Raw genomic sequence first — 16,682 nt, 5'->3', positions numbered from 1 at the left:
GTATTCTAAGGATTAAAATAAGAAAAAAAGTACATATAAACATGAGTCTAAAAATGCTTTTCCTGCGAATTATAGCCCTCTAAAGTTGAGGGAAAAAATCGAAAAATGTATTGTAACTCTCGGAGACTTTTTCATAGAACGTTAAAGTTTTGCACAGCGTAATAATTAATAATGAGTTTCATTTTTATGTGATTTTGACAATTTTTTTCCTCAACTTTAGAGGGCTATAACTCGGAGGAAAAGCATTTTTGAACCCATGTTTATATGAATTTTTTCTTATTTTAACCCCTAGAATACGCCCTTAAAATCGCCGACATCGTTTTAGAAATCCTGTATAAGTAGTAAATAAAGATTGCTTTGATAATTCTGATTTAAAAGTTGTAAATACGATGCGTCTACACCCTCAAAAATTCACGATAACTGCGACTTGTCTATTTTTCCAAATGAACAATTGAATTTCTCGAAACGCGAAAAGAGTCCTCGATGATTGCTCACGTAACCTTGTGCGGTGGAATCGAGACCGGTCTTTTGAATTAGGGTCCGAGAGTTTCGAGGGTTCGACGACCTTCCTTCTCGCGTTGTGATGTGTCGGCGGTCCCGTCGACTAATCTCGCAATGATTCGAAAAAGACTCGAGTTACGCGCGCGCGAGCGCGTGTCTCATATGTGGTGAACGGAGTGAACGGGGTTACCGATCTCGAATGGCCGTGACTCTGGGCCAGGGTCTGGGCCAGTTGGATTCCACATACTCGGTGATCGTGAAATCGACGCGCAAAAAACCGACCAAGAATTTATATGCCGCGAACATTATACTTATTGTCATCTCCATAGAATTCATTAATAAATTCTGACATTTCATGCGCATGATCTCGTGCAAACAACAGCTGCAATGGACCTATCGAATACTCTCTTTATCAATTAAATGAGACGTATTTCATTTTTGCAAAATGTTTTTTTTCCAATAATAGCTTGAAAACTATCAATATAATATAATTTTCAATATAAATTATATTATATGTTATATAATATATTATAATTTGCAATATAATATAATATAATTTTCTTTACGAATAAATTAATCGAAAACTTTTTAGATATACACATGTGTGTGTTGGTAGAATGTGTGTCAAAGTATTTAAATATAATGGTAAGTTCTCTATTAACTTGCGTTACGTGTTTGTGCATCGTACGCGAACGTCTCGCACCTTCCCCAAGTTGTGAATGAAAATAGATGGTTGGAGGGGCGAGCTCGAAGTAGTCGGGGAGGTTAAACGCACGTCCCCGTAAAGGGATTGCGAGAGGGCGGCAGACAAGGAGAAATGGTGCACAGAAAGGTTCGAACGATGCAGGGCAGAGGGATGTATCGAAAAAGAACATAAAAAAGACGAGATAAAAATAATGCGTTATGGGACCATGAGATACGATAAAAAAACAAGAGATATTTTTTTGAAAAAAAAGAAAAAAAAACACATAATTTTCGAATACGCAACTCTCTCGTCATTACCATAAAAACTGCGGAAAACGTAATAATGAAAAATAAATTGCAAGAGGCGCATACATAAAATATAATCAACCCCCTTCCATCGCAAAATTTAAATTATTATTGCTAAAAATTAATCGATTTTATTTCACATATCGAACATTCTTGCTTTATTTTACTAAAACTTAAATTAAAGGGGATGAAATTGAAAAATATATAGCCCCGTATTACGTATATTTTCGAACTTCAAATTTCCTAGTTCATCACCAACTTTCGCTGGAGCTCCCTTTCGGTACGGATGGCGTTTTAAAATGACAACACGACAAGTTATCGTATGTAAGAATTAAACTTGAGGAAATGATCGGCGCATGTCTTCTATCATCATCGACAACAACGAGGGACGGGCAAACAAGCACTGCGTCGACGGAGAGAAAGGGAGAAAGCGGCGCATAAAACAGGGGTAGGTTGCACGCGCGTCGAAGCGGGCGGCCTGAAAGGGGTAACGGGAGACCACGGAGAGACGAGGAGGGTGAAACGCGATAAATGGCAAGACGAGGACGCGAGAGGGAAATGCACGAGAGAAAAAGAACCGACCGGGGGGGGGGGGAAAGGCGGCCGGCAGCGGGGAACGAAAAGGAACGAGCGGGGGGGGAGGGGGGATGGACCGGGAATGATAGACCGGGGATATAAAAGTGGTGTACGATAAAGCGAGACGCACGGAGGGAGGAACGGGAGGAGGATTCGGGGTGGCGAGGAAGGGCGAGGGCCGAGGGAGAGGAGGAGGGAGAGGGAGGGGGAGGAAACCTCTGGCAACGGGTCGATCGAAAGCGCAGCGCGGAGAAATGCACCACCTCTGGCTCTGGTCTGGCAGCTTTGCGGGCGCACCACCACGTCCGCGTGCGTCAGAAAGAGAGAAAGAGAACCGAGAGCGCGAGAGAGGGAGAGACGGCGAGCGAGCGAGCGAGAGAGAGAGAGAGAGAGAGGGGTACCGACGGAAGCGGAAGGGAGACCGACGTATATCCGCCGACCAATACCGACGCGAAGGGGAGGAGGACGGGAGGAGAGTCAAGCCGAGTCGCGTTGGGCTAGGTCAGGTCTACCCGAGTTCCACACACACCGCGCTCTCTTGCGTGTGTCATCCCGCCGAGGAGAACTACACCGAGGCGGAGGCGCAACCCCTATACGCGAAAAGAGGGTCGCCGCGAATTTGTCGCCGAGCCCCGCGAGTGGCTTCGCCGAAAAAAAAAAAAACGTTGGCGATTTTTCGAAAGGAGGAATCGGCAGGTATCCTACGGTATCGTCGCCGATCGGTGCCGAGGAGTGTGATTGTTCGCGAAAGCCGGCAACAGTGCGCGCGTTGTCGGACGACGCTTCGAGGGGGATGACACGAGGGAGATGCCTCGATCGGCAGTGTGAATAATCACGAGTGTGTGCACGCGTGTGCCAGCGATCCAAGATCGATCGATCGGTGGAGAGGAGAGGAATATAAGGGAGGACGCGTCTCTCTCGGGCGAGATTCGGTTGTTGACAACGAACTGAGGGCAGAGACGATTTCGACAAGGAAACCGATCTACCAACCGAATCCGAGGATCGATCGCGTTTTTTCCCCGATGTCCTGATAATCGATAAGCGTCGTCGCCGCGTAGGTGGCCGCGTAGGGACCGCCTAGTTAAGCGAAAAGTCGGGACAGCGATCGGCCTTATCGACGTCATTTCTCGCCCTCGCCCTTCGTGCGATCCTCGCTGCGATATCAGATCGGGCGAGATAAATGTTGAGGATAAACGGCGCCCTGCGTCGCCCGCCAGCGCGAGGCCAAGTGGATCGGCTCCCGAATGCGACCGGCGAGATGCCGGTCTCTCTGAGAAACCACAGAATAACATAAAGGGCGGCCCGCGATGGTTTAGAGACTTTTGCAGCGCGCACGCACGGTCGCGCAACAAAAGGCGAAAGGATCGCGACAGAAGAGATATCCTCGGGGTGATTCAGGCTGGTGAACCTAGCTACCTATCTGCACCTCGAGGAATAACCCCGTTGCCGTTGTGGATATTGTCTAGACATCCGATGCTCTGAATAGAAGCCGCGAATATCCGGAATATCGAAATATATCACGCGGTTAGTATCGAATATGTGGAAAGATTATATGAAGAAAACTATAATTTTATTAAGTTAGAATGCCATCGCTTTTAATCGTGTTTTACTTTAGCCAAAGTAAAAAATAGTACGCTTTTTCTTTCATTATGTTAGAATTTAAAATCATGGAAAATACGGAGGATGTGCGTATGTGAAGATAATGTTTGCTGTTTTAAAATTAATGATAATGAGATAAAAAGATTCTGTATATATGATTCTTTGAAAATTTGATTATTCGAAAATTTGAAGCAATGAAAAAATAACTTCTCTCTGTAATGCCAATTATTGTAAATACTTTATGAGATATTTCGAATTGAAGTGGAAAAAGGAGAGATAGAAAATCACTATCAAAAATATCACTTTTATTAAAAATCAATTATATGTGTGCAACCTATAAAAGATTAAAAGTTCGTAACGCAACCAGGGCCAAAATATCCTATGTGCCTTTTCGCCAGAAATCGATTCTGTCGCGGCTGCAATTTTTTGAATGCAAATTTGTCAAGTGTGCGTACAATGCACTATATATCAATCTTTATATTTTGGACCTGCTGTTTAGAAATTTACTGCCAAATGAAAGGCTTACAAGAGTTTAAAAGGGCTTTATTATAATGATTTGCAATTAAAACCCAATAAATTAGTGTATGCCGGCAAATTTGAAAATAAATTAAAACAACTGATTGAACTGATCTCACAATCAGTTGATTCCATTATGAGACAATAATTTTTTAATCAAAAGAAGGATGATAAATATATAAATAATTAAAAACTTAAAACTTGTAATTAAAAATTAAATAATTTATAATTAATTTAACTAAATAAGTATCATATGAAATACGGAAGTAACATTATGGTAAAGAAATGTTTTTCTTTCAGGCAAACTATGCTACGCAATACCTGTATTTTCAATTCTTTGAGACTAGAAAGAAGAAAAAAAGCTTTCTCAAAAAAATCATAAAAGTATCAATTTCACATAACAAATCAAATTTTCAAAAATTGCAAGAAGGAAGTAAATTAAAATTCCTAAAGTTACCCAGCAAAATCGAGAAAGCTTTTTAAGAATCTTTAAAAAATTTAATTAGAATATTTTAATTTACAAAAAGTCGCAGGGAGAGAAATAGAAAAAAATTATTAAAAAATTATATTTGTCTAAAAATTATAAAACTTGTAGAACATAAAATTATATGAATTATATTTCGGAAGGAAAATTAATTTCTCTCTCTCTCTCTCTCTCTCTCTCTCTCTCTCTCTCTCTCTCTCTCTCTTCGAAATTGTGATATTTATTTTGTTAAAAATCTGTTTGTTGAATTTTCAAAAAACGCGATAAAACGCTTTTGGTTGGAAAATCACGTTGAAAGTACATGCGAGCGAGTGGTTTGCGACAGTGCGCGATTTTCATGGAAATCGAAATCCATCGGGTAGCGAAAACCCCCGGCGGGTGGTAGCGGATGGGGAGGACTTCAGAGTTTATGCCCCCGCGCCCTTCCTTCTCTTCTCTCCCTCCCTCTTACCCCTGCAGTCGATCAATGCGTGGACGGGTTTCACTTTCGCGGTGTTAAAGTGTTGCACCACCGTAAATTGGAGAATCAACGAGAAAACCAAATCGCGAACGGCGATTTATTCAATTCGATCACGATTTTATGCACAGACGATTATTTGATATTCGTGGGAAAAATTCTTGAGAATAATTTAATGTTCTAAAAATCACTATACACGTGGATGCAATTGTTATTTATTTCCAGTTTGCACGATCATTGATTAAATTGTCTTTCGAAATTTCTAAAATAATATAAGATTTCAGTCAAAAGCATTGAGCGAAAAATCCAGAAGCCACGACTATTTTCACGTGTTGGCTATTTATTTACATGCATATCGATCCAGTCAGTTCTGGATAGTCCGATTCGAGCACATTACAAATTCATAATTTCCTGAAGTTTCAATAAATATGTGTAACAAAAAATAGAAATGTAACGCTGGGGCTTTTAATTATTCCTTCGACAATAATTGCGATTAAGATTCGCGAGACGCCTGAACTTAACCGAGCGTTTGCTTGATAAAAATAAAAAAACGTAAACCTATAAAAAAAACGGTATGGGTAAAAAATAGTAAAGCATCAATGACGAGACTTCGATTATTCATTCGAGCGCTATTGAACGGACAAGAATGAAGCATACAGTTGACGATCTTCCTAAGGATTGTTAGCAAACGGATAATTTCAAATTCTATGAATGAAAAATAATGCGACAGTAATGTATTATATATAATATTACAAACGATACTTGCAAAAAAATCACAAAGATTTTTAATCACATAATCTGTTAAAAAAGATATCTAATTTATCGTCTGTTTGAATGCATCTTTCAAGACTGCTACAATAATACATTGCTCTCTATCAGTTAAAATTATTAAAGATCTAATTATGGAAAAGTATCCAATAATATCTAAAAGTATCTAATTATGGAATTATATAAAATAAATTTAAATTTAAAATTAAAATATTTTGCAGCTTTTTCGCCAATACTGATAAAATTTTCATTGAAAATATTTTACGATAAAAATATATATACACTATGAGTTTAAATAAAATTACTTCGTAAAAATTACATCTCGTAAAATAATTTATTATTCGAATTTAAACGTTTTTACACATATTACGAAATGTATTAATTAATTCATATGAAAATAAGCTGAAGAGATATATAAATTTGAACAAATTTAGTAAATTAAGAAATAATATTTTCGCAAAATCTTTTCAATATTGAATGCAATTAAAAATGTTCGATTCAATTTTCAGCGAAGAATGGAGGCCAGCGAGTGGGATCATACGACCTTGAGGGAGGAAGAATTCGAGCAACACGCCGTATATTTGGTACCGGATGTGGCGACATCGCCGAACGATACCAATCGTGCGGAAGCATCTTTGCCGCGGAATCTGATCCTCAAGCAATCTCAAGCTCCCAATGTACGTTCTTTTATAATATAATATAATTATAAAAATATCTTATTTCAAAATCTCCTCGAGAATTATAAATTTAACTGCGAGCATTTAATTGCGCGAATTGTGTCCATTTATCATTTATTAATTTTTTCCAACTGAGCTCGCTTAAAGTTTTGCAAGAAAAGTGATGAATTCTGAGAAAAATTGCAATCTCTTAAAGTGTAACGTTAAGCCATATAGAGATACAGAAACTGTAGAATTTAAACAGATGTTATATTGTATAATTTTCAATATTACATGTATAATATATGCAAAACCACACGATACACAATCAAATTATTCTTCATATTGCATCTTTCATAACGTAAACTTAAATATCTATTAATAAAAATTTACTGATAATTAATAATTTTTATTCTCTCTTTTGTTCGTTAAAGTTTTTATTAACATCATTTTTCATCATCAGTCTATATATATGTTTTCAATTACAATTCTCATGTAACATAACTTTGATTTCAGTTATTTCTCGTTCTTTTTTTTTTAACTATTTCATTTTTATTAATTATTTTTAATTTTATTTTGTTCAACATTTCTCATTTATAATTTCTTCGTTAAAAAAGATGAACGATACACTCAGGTTTATGAAAACGACGAAAGGATACAATTTTTAGATATCACGATATAGAAAATACGAATACGTGAAAAGTTGGCTCGATGATATGAAATTAAATTTGACCGAGTGACGAAATTAATTAATTTACGAGACATGACTAGGAGACGAAATCGAATTGTTACACTTTTCTCAAGGCGGAAAACGGGAGACGCGATTCTATATCGAACGCGAGACTCACTCGAAATTCTTTCTCTCTTTTTCTCTCTCTATAACGCTTACAAAATTTCAAATTTCTCTACGAAAGAATCGAAACATTCCGAGCTGAATTGCACAACGATGTAATATATAGATTCGCGTCGGCTAATCGACATTCGAGCTTTCGTTTGTCAAAAAAGAAACAGAAGCATCGGAAACGCGCGCCGAATTGAAAGCACCGAAGAGTTAAATTAGTTTTGGACGAATATACGTTTCTATGCAATAGGTTGGATTCTATTCTAACGTGAATCGGAATGAAAATAGGTTCTATCTTCTACCGCGTATTTTAACAATGTTGATAAAGAATGAGCGATGAGAATATCGAAGGGAGCAAACAATGCTTTTACCAATCACCCATCATTTATACGTTTTGGTATAGCTTTTGCCATCAAATGAACTTTCCGAATAGAATTTAAATTTTATATATAGAAAAAATTTTGCAATTTCTCGGAAATCTTTAAATCACAACCAGTAGAGGAATTGCAAAAGTAATCTATAATTTTGAATACCAGACATATATATATATATATGTATAAATATTTAAAATAAGAGATGAAAATTTGAAAATAGACTAGAAATATACATTATCTTTTATTTCCTATCGGATCGATTAATCAACATTTATTTATGTGGCAGGTGTTGGGCGTATGGAGTACCAGTTACATCCCTAAAGGGACACGTTTCGGCCCATTGGTCGGTGAAGTATACACGAATGAGTCGGTGCCAGCAGACGCGAACCGAAAATATTTCTGGCGGGTAAGAACTTAATTGTATATTTGCTGTTTAATTAAATCTTCCGGTTTACGATTATACAACAAGTAATTTTTCTCCAAAGTACTAATTAACGTAAAATAATTGCGATACATTATTAAGAAAAAACATGGAAAAATATAGAGAAAAGACGCCAGCAGAGATCAGAAATTGATTTTAAATCTAATGAACCTTAAAGTGCGAGTAATTGTTGAGTCTCTAATTTATCAATTTTATATATAATTAACTAGTTTTTCTATAATTTCCGCGCAAAATACATGATACATGTAAATCGAAATGACAAACACGAATATAAAATAGCGTCTTTTCAAACTATTTTCTTATCGTAATATAAAAATATGTACAAATCTATCATAAAAAAATATAAAATAATTAAAATTATTATAAATATAAAATAATTAAAAATTTATTAATAGATAACATTTTTTCAACAGATAATCCCAGAATTGATCAAGTAGCATAATGTTCTTGATAATGGTTAAGAAAATATAATTAAAGATTGTTGACACCAAAATAATTTTTTGCATAATTATAATGATATAATAGACAATCGCTAGTCATAGAACCTCCAATTACAGCAATTACAAAAATTACCAACATCTTAAAAAACTAACTAATTTTTATAATGACTAGGAGAGAGAGAGAGAGAGATACACACTTATAAATTATTACATATATTTATAATTCAGAAAAATCAACCGAAATATAATGATATTCTGTTGGGATCATTTTAAAAATATATTTTAATCGTCGTAAAATAGAAAGATTTTCGCATTGTCAGGTGTATAAGAACAACGAGCTGTTTTACTACATCGATGGTTATGATGTCCAAAAATCGAATTGGATGCGTTACGTGAATCCCGCCTACTCGTCCGAATCGCAAAACCTAATAGCATGCCAGTATAAGGTAATATAATTTTGTGGAATGCATCTCGCGCGAGGGGACATTTATTTCGAGCCTCATCTAAATTATAAACAAGAGGACACTGTGACATCGTTGCAATCTTACTCTTTCATATTTCAGATGAACATTTATTTTTACACAATTAAGCCGATTTTACCGAATCAAGAATTATTGGTTTGGTACTGCAGAGAATTCGCGGAAAGACTCAATTATCCGTTCAATGGCGAGCTAATGCTTCAAAGAATACGTAAGTAAATCCTCATTTTGAATTTTAATATATAATCGAGTTTTCCCATATTAATTATTAATCTTATCGAACAACTTCCTCTCTTATGTTACTTTTTTACTATCTTACATTGAAACGAAAAAATCTTCAATATTACGCAGGCACATTATGTATCACAACATAACTGGCAGCATTGACTTTTCATGTAATTGTATTAAACTTTTTCAAATTTTACTTATTAAACTTTTTCATACATAATATTTACGTTTAAGGTTTAGAGAGGTACCTGGAATTAAATGGAAAGAATCCCGAAGAATAATTTCATGTAATTTGCGTTTTATTTCATGTAAAAGTGTTATGATTCATTTTTTAATGTAATACATTTGATTTACATTACGCACTATCTTATGCGTTCTTGGTTCTATAGCCTTAAGTGATTAACTAATTGATTTATATCCTATGAATCTCTCATTAGACAATTACTTATAATTTAATATTACGCAGGCATATTATGCATCACAAAATAGCTGGCAGCATTGACTTTTCATGTAATTATATTAAAGTTTTTATGATTTTTCATACATGATATTTACGTTTAATGTTTTTGGTATTGAGAAGGCCCTGGAATTAGGTCGAAACGTCTATTGACAGAAATTAATTTCATGTAATTTGCGTTTTATTTCATGTAAAAATGTTACGATACATTTTTTAATGTAATAAATTTCATTTGTTTTGCGCACTACCTTCTGTGTTCTTGGTTCTACAGCCTTACGTGATTAACTAATTGATTTATATCCTATGAACCTCTAATTACACGATTAATGAAAAAAATTTTTTTTCTTCCAAATCTCTTTCTAAATAAAAAAATACTGTAAGAAAGCAAAAAATATTGCACTACTAATTGTAAGATATTTCAGATGTTTCAGTCATGCAAAGCACTATATACATATAGTATATTATACTAGTAGAGAGAAAAAGAGAGAGAGAGAGTTGATACTGTCTCACCATTTCAATATAACGTTGAATAAATATAAACGTGGATAGATTTGATTCAATTTGTTTTCATAAAAAAAAGAGTGAAAATAAAAGCAATCTACAATAGAACACAAAGTATTATACAAACATGTTATACACATATTATTATACCAACTCCGTATCGAGTTTAAAACGGAAAAAAAATATCACGTTAAAACTGGCCGCTGACAATCACTTTTAAATAATAGAATAAATATGCAGAAATAAATTTTTATGAAATATATCATAAATCTTACGTTTAATTGTATTAATATTTATCTATTTTTCTTGGCGTTTCTTTTTAGCTTATTAAAGATTTATGTCACTCGTGGTCTCCGTCCATGGATTAGATAATATTTTTATGACAAAATTCAACAGTGATTACTCGTTGCAGATTCGCCATTCTATATGCCCTAAATAAACGCAATAATCTGGGAATATATACTAACACACATGTATATACATACACATGTTTATAAAATTTTCAATATTAAAATATAACGAGCATATAAAATATATGATTGAATTGTACGAATTATGCGTTATTGCAGTTACCTCTATTTGTATATTTTTTAAGATTAATCAATATGATATCAAGGAAAAAATAGTAGAATGATAAATAAAATGGATTACATAATAGATATACTATTATAACATGTTATTTACATTTTTCAAAAATTTACAAATATTATTTACTTATTTGAAGTATTTTAATTATTGTGGATATCACGTTAATTAATTTGATCATTATTCAACATGTTAAATATCTCTTAGGACAACATGTACAACAGTCAACCCTACCAGCAGAAATCTCACCTACTGTTGACGTGATGCCCTTAAAAGACTCGACGATTTACGAAAGACGTCAGATGACACCAACAGATGGTTCTGTGAGGTCAGATGAAGGTTATCATTCCAATGGCTATCACGATGAAATTTTGACGCCGCCTGAAGAGAGCAGCGAATCCGATAGTGAGAACAATTATGTGCTGGACTTTAGTAAGTCATCGGTGTGCGGCAATGAAATTTTGAAACAAGACAATACCGCAACGAAGAACGAATACAGGAAAGTCAAAATCAAGATATCCAAGACCTATGGCAACTTCCAGGCAACAAAAAACATAACCGACAGCCCGACGAAGGACAAAGACCAGGAACTGTCTAATAGAGCAGTTACCCCAGAACTTCAGAAACCGATCGCACCGATTTCGCCCATCATTCTGCAGAAGAGTACGATATTGTCAACTGTAAACGAAGACGAGATAGCTGAAAAGAAGCCCTTTTACGAACCGGAGGTCAAAAATAGCAACCTGTCTGCTTCTGGTAGATCTGCCTACCTGGTCAACCCACCCAGTAGTTCTATCCTGGAGAACATTTTACTGCGCAACAGTACGGATAACAATAACAATAACAGCCACGGTCACCATCATAATAGCGGTTCGCAACAACATCACCAACATCATCAGATGCATCATCAGACTCACGTAGACTCGGTGACACCGCCACCTTCCAGTCCCACCGAAATGGCGTATTCTTACAAAAAGTCTCATCGTTACAGCAACATTCTGCCCTGCAGTCCAGATTCCAGCTCGAACTTGCCCCTGCAAACGGATACGTGCGTTAATTCGACCAGCGGTAATGGCAGTGCGTTGCCCAGCATGCAGAGCCCCACCGGCAACATGCACTCTAGTACGGGAGGCCCGCATTCGAGCACCGGAGGAAGCAACGGTAGCCTGCCGATGCATCCCGGGAGCTTGCACTCCTCCAATAACGGTACCATTCATTCCAGTACCAACGTACTTTCATCTAATGCGATCCTGACGTCTACCAGCAACCTGCACTCGGCATCCACGACAATAAACGGTTGTCCGCCAAAGCGAAAGACCAAATCGCCATCACCGTCGTCGAATCAAAGCGGCATTTCTACCCCTACGACGATTCTTTATTCCGGCAACTCGGGCGCTACCGGCTCGGGAAGTTGCCAAATCGAATCTGCCAGTCCGGTCTATCCAAATTCTGCCGGCAATAGTAATAGCGGCAGCAGTAGTAATCAGAGCATCTCGCCAATCTCGCCGATCCAATCACCCTCGTCCTATGGGCCGTACGGTAATTTGTACGGCCATCAAAACGGCTCGCTACATCATAACGTGGAAGCGCCGTTGTCCATCAATTGCACCGCCTATTCGCCCACACCGAGCGGCAACGTCGGCGTTTATGAAAGGTCCACGGACGCCAGACGGTTGGAGGCGGCCACCAGCAGCAACGGCCACCAATTACCCACCTCGTCGACCATGCAAATTGACAGTAACCAAGCGTTAATCGCAGGAACGCATAATCTCCACTTGGGCCATCACCCAAGTCTCACTATTCACCCTAACTCTTCGTCGTTCCTAAATAGATATTCGCCGGCGAGTTCTTTATCACCCGACGATCACGGTTGTTCCCAGAGCGGCTCACTCAGTCCCAACTCCCAGGGCTCGAGGGGTTACAGATCGCTACCTTATCCGCTCAAGAAGAAGGATGGCAAGATGCATTATGAATGCAACGTCTGCTGCAAAACCTTCGGTCAGCTGTCGAATCTCAAGGTGCACCTCAGAACACATTCCGGCGAAAGACCCTTCAAGTGCAATGTCTGTACCAAGAGTTTCACGCAGCTCGCACACCTTCAAAAACATCATCTCGTACATACTGGTAAGCGTATCAATCCAATAGTTTCAAATAATTAAAATAATATGCGGACACATAATGACAAATTTTTTTTATATTAATTATATCAATATGTATATTTTATAAGATGTTTGCTTTTTCAGTCCGTAGCAAGTTTACTTGAATAAAAAACCTTATATTTGCTTTATTTAAATTACTTAGATTATTATTTAATATTTTATCTAAAGAAGAATATATATTCTGAAAAAATTATCTCAAAAAAAAATATATATATAGTCTATGAAAATGCATAACACAATAAAAAATAATAAACAATAAAAAAGTAAGAAAATATATTTCTTTAATTTCTGTGTTGCGCGTTTGTAAATTTTATATTTTATGTCTTATAGTATCTTTTAATGAATGTGTGTGTATATATATATATATATATATATATATATATATATATATATATATAGTTTTTCATATAAAAATAAAATTAGAGTAAATGTTAGAAAAATTGGAACAAAAACAAAAGTATAATAAAAACCTAAAAACTTAATTTTTACCCCCATTTTTGGAGAAATGTAATTCTACAGGCAGGGATGTAGGAGTATATGTTTTTATATGAAAAATCCCCCTTAATTGTCGACAAAGAATCATCTCCTAAAATTTTTCGCACTTATTAAGAAATATCCTGTATATATAAATTTTTCGAATTACATCAAATTTAATATGTGTTTGAATTCCGAATTCTTAAATTAAATATTTATTAATATAACAATCTAGAACTCGTATCTTATTATAATTTATATACAATACTTCCGTCTTGTGATACGACAGTACTTAATCCGTTTATTTTTAGGTGAAAAACCGCATCAATGCGAGATATGCAAGAAGAGATTCAGCTCGACCTCGAATCTGAAGACCCACCTTAGACTACACTCTGGCCAAAAGCCGTACGCCTGCGATCTTTGCCCCGCCAAGTTCACCCAGTTTGTCCATTTAAAATTGCACAAGAGGCTGCACACGAACGAGCGGCCCTATACCTGCCAGGGTTGCGATAAAAAGTACATTAGCGCGAGCGGTCTCAGGACTCACTGGAAGACAACAAGTTGCAGACCGAACAACATCGAGGATGAGCTTGCACTCGCCGCGGCCGTAGGTTCACCAACGTATTACGAATATGGTCCCGACATGAATGTTGGTAAGTAATTCTCGATTAAATACAGTTCATGTGAAATAATTAAATAATACCTTAACTAACTTCCTTATAAACTAAAGCATTCATTGTGATAAAAAAAATTCTTATCATAGTCGACAAATTTGTCAATGCAAAGATTGAATTATTAATCATTTCAAATGTTCAAGTTGAATATTAACTGAAATGATGACGTGAAAAAGATTCCAATTTATTTATCTTAATTTGCTCTCTATAAAAATATAATAGAAAAATCGTTCAATTGACTGATCAATAATTACCAATTTGATATCATTTTTTATCAAATATTATTTAAAATTTTGTTGTTAATATCAAGAGCAAGATTTAAGAAAATTTAAAAAAGGATAAATTTTCTGTTCGTTAAAATTATTCAATCGCACGAAAATAAAATAACGTAGTAGATAAGGGCGTTAAGATAACGCTAAACGCTATTATCCTCGTAGGAAATGTGCCCAAGGAATGCGAATTGGAGCATATCGATAATTACGACAGGCATGGATCAGCGCATGGTCCGCACTCCACGTCTCTCCACAATTTGGAAAATTCTGTGGGTCGACCAAGCGTTATAGAAACGTCCCAGCCGCATATTATCGAATGTACATAAGTCACATGATGGGGTATCAGCCCCTTTCTCGCTCCGGCGTAAAATGTAACCGTGGAAACGTAAGCGAATTGCTCGCGATCGACTAGAGGAGAGAATGGAAAAGAGAGCTCATCTTCTTTGGAATGGCAGCAAGTACAAAAAGTTTTCGTAAGTAATATCGAATGAAAAATTTTCGCAAATTCCTTTCTGATTTTGATAAAATGTGATAAAATAACTTTGACATATTTCTATTAATAATATTTTTATAGATTATAAAGAAATTATATTAGCCTCTAAAGTTTTACATTTTGGAAAAATAACATTTTTTTTCAAGATTTCGTGGCTTTAAATAATAATAAATAAATTATTACAAAGTTAAATAATAATTAAATTATTTTAAAAATAGTTTATTGATTTGTTGTTTAAGTTATATTGTTGTTTAATTTTTTTATCATTTTCATTATAATTGATTGAATTATTAATCATTTCAAATGTTAAAGTTGAATATTAACTGAAATGAAGTGAAAAAGATTCCAATTTATTTATCTTAATTTGCTCTCTATAAAAATATAATAGAAAAATCGTTTAATTGATTGATCAATAATTACCAATCTAATATAATTTTTTATCAAATATTATTTAAAATTTTGTTGTTAATATCAAGGGCAAGATTTAAGAAAATTTAAAAAAGGATAAATTTTCTATAAGGGAATTAACGATATTTTGGCTAGAGACGCATAAATTATCCTTATAAATGCATATACACATTTCTTCTATATTTTTACTAACATTATCAATAGAATTGATAATGAGAAGAAAAGAGTAGTTTAAAATTAAATTTAAATGATTGATTAATATACGATTGTAATGCTATTATTCCAAGAAAAGTGAGAAAGATTATAACATATGCATAATAAAATACCAAAGTCGCTCGATTTTCTACGAGAAATGTTCTCGATTACTTTTCCACGATGCATCTTAGGATCGCATGTCGAAGATAGTGATTATCCGAATAAAAAATTGTTTAATAAAATTTTTAAGATTTTCTATAAATTCAAATAAAAAAAAACTTTAATTTATATTTTATTTAGATTTATAAATATGATCAAAAAAAATTCATCTTTTTCTCATCTCATCTCATTGAATCATCAAAAATTTTAATATATTAACGTATAAACTTAGAAATAACATTTTTAAGATTCAAATCATATCTCTCATTCAAGAGCCATATAATCTGATTCAAAATTAAAATTTTAAAGAATAAAATAAAATTTAAAGAATTACTTTGTTAACTTAAAAAAAAATCTAACGCTCACTCTTCATTGAATACACAAAAAACATGTCAAGTAAATTTGAGTAAATTCGAGATATATAAAATATACAAACTATTGAATTTTCGTGATTTGTTCCAGAAAAAAATATATCAATGTTGTTGTTTCCATTATAAATAGAAAAAATAACGGCATCAATTCGTTTACACCAATTTATCTAAAAAATTTAATAGTAACGACATTACAAATATAATATAATGCATACAATATTTCCCAATCTTAGTAAGTCAATAATAAGAGAATAGAATCGATTCGTGAAATATTATCAGAAAATAATCGTCATGATATTTAAAAAAAAAATCAACGTTTATCTCTTACATATCGCATGAATAGTTTTTACAAAACGAAATGTCACGATATCTTCGGCATGCTAAGGTCGGTGTGTAAAATGGCGGATTTTGTCGGCACCCGTCATGAGATGTTCGCATAATGTGCAAGCAACAACAGCAAAGAGTAAGAAAAAGAATACGAACAACCAGAGACGACACGACTGCAACTATACGAGACCTGTACCTGTATATACTAATATTACTCTATTAATTATTCAATAATTTAAAAAAAGATAATATAAGA

General features: G+C 34.9%; 1 protein-coding gene across 2 annotated transcripts in view; it reads left to right on the top strand.

Annotated features, from left to right (window-relative positions):
- LOC105258190 (PR domain zinc finger protein 1) overlaps nucleotides 1-14,988 on the top strand; it is a 44,378-nt gene extending 29,390 nt beyond the window's left edge. The window contains exons 1-8 of one of the 2 annotated variants that reach the window (XM_011269305.3): nucleotides 2,106-3,591; nucleotides 6,401-6,568; nucleotides 8,049-8,168; nucleotides 8,965-9,090; nucleotides 9,208-9,334; nucleotides 11,102-13,018; nucleotides 13,839-14,180; nucleotides 14,639-14,988. In XM_011269305.3, the coding sequence (XP_011267607.1) occupies nucleotides 6,407-6,568; nucleotides 8,049-8,168; nucleotides 8,965-9,090; nucleotides 9,208-9,334; nucleotides 11,102-13,018; nucleotides 13,839-14,180; nucleotides 14,639-14,799 (2,955 nt within the window). In that variant the 5' untranslated portion in view covers nucleotides 2,106-3,591; nucleotides 6,401-6,406 and the 3' untranslated portion in view covers nucleotides 14,800-14,988. Of the gene's footprint in view, nucleotides 1-2,105; nucleotides 3,592-6,400; nucleotides 6,569-8,048; nucleotides 8,169-8,964; nucleotides 9,091-9,207; nucleotides 9,335-11,101; nucleotides 13,019-13,838; nucleotides 14,181-14,638 lie in introns of those variants that run through there. The other variant, XM_020029674.2, reaches the window with a different exon arrangement.
- Nucleotides 14,989-16,682: the final 1,694 nt, after the last annotated feature.

The sequence above is a fragment of the Camponotus floridanus genome, unplaced genomic scaffold, assembly GCF_003227725.1.
Source record: "Camponotus floridanus strain SB8 unplaced genomic scaffold, Cflo_v7.5 scaffold8, whole genome shotgun sequence".
NCBI lineage: Eukaryota > Metazoa > Arthropoda > Insecta > Hymenoptera > Formicidae > Camponotus > Camponotus floridanus.
Note: the sequence above shows the minus strand (reverse complement) of the source record. Positions and strands in the feature narration are given on the sequence as shown.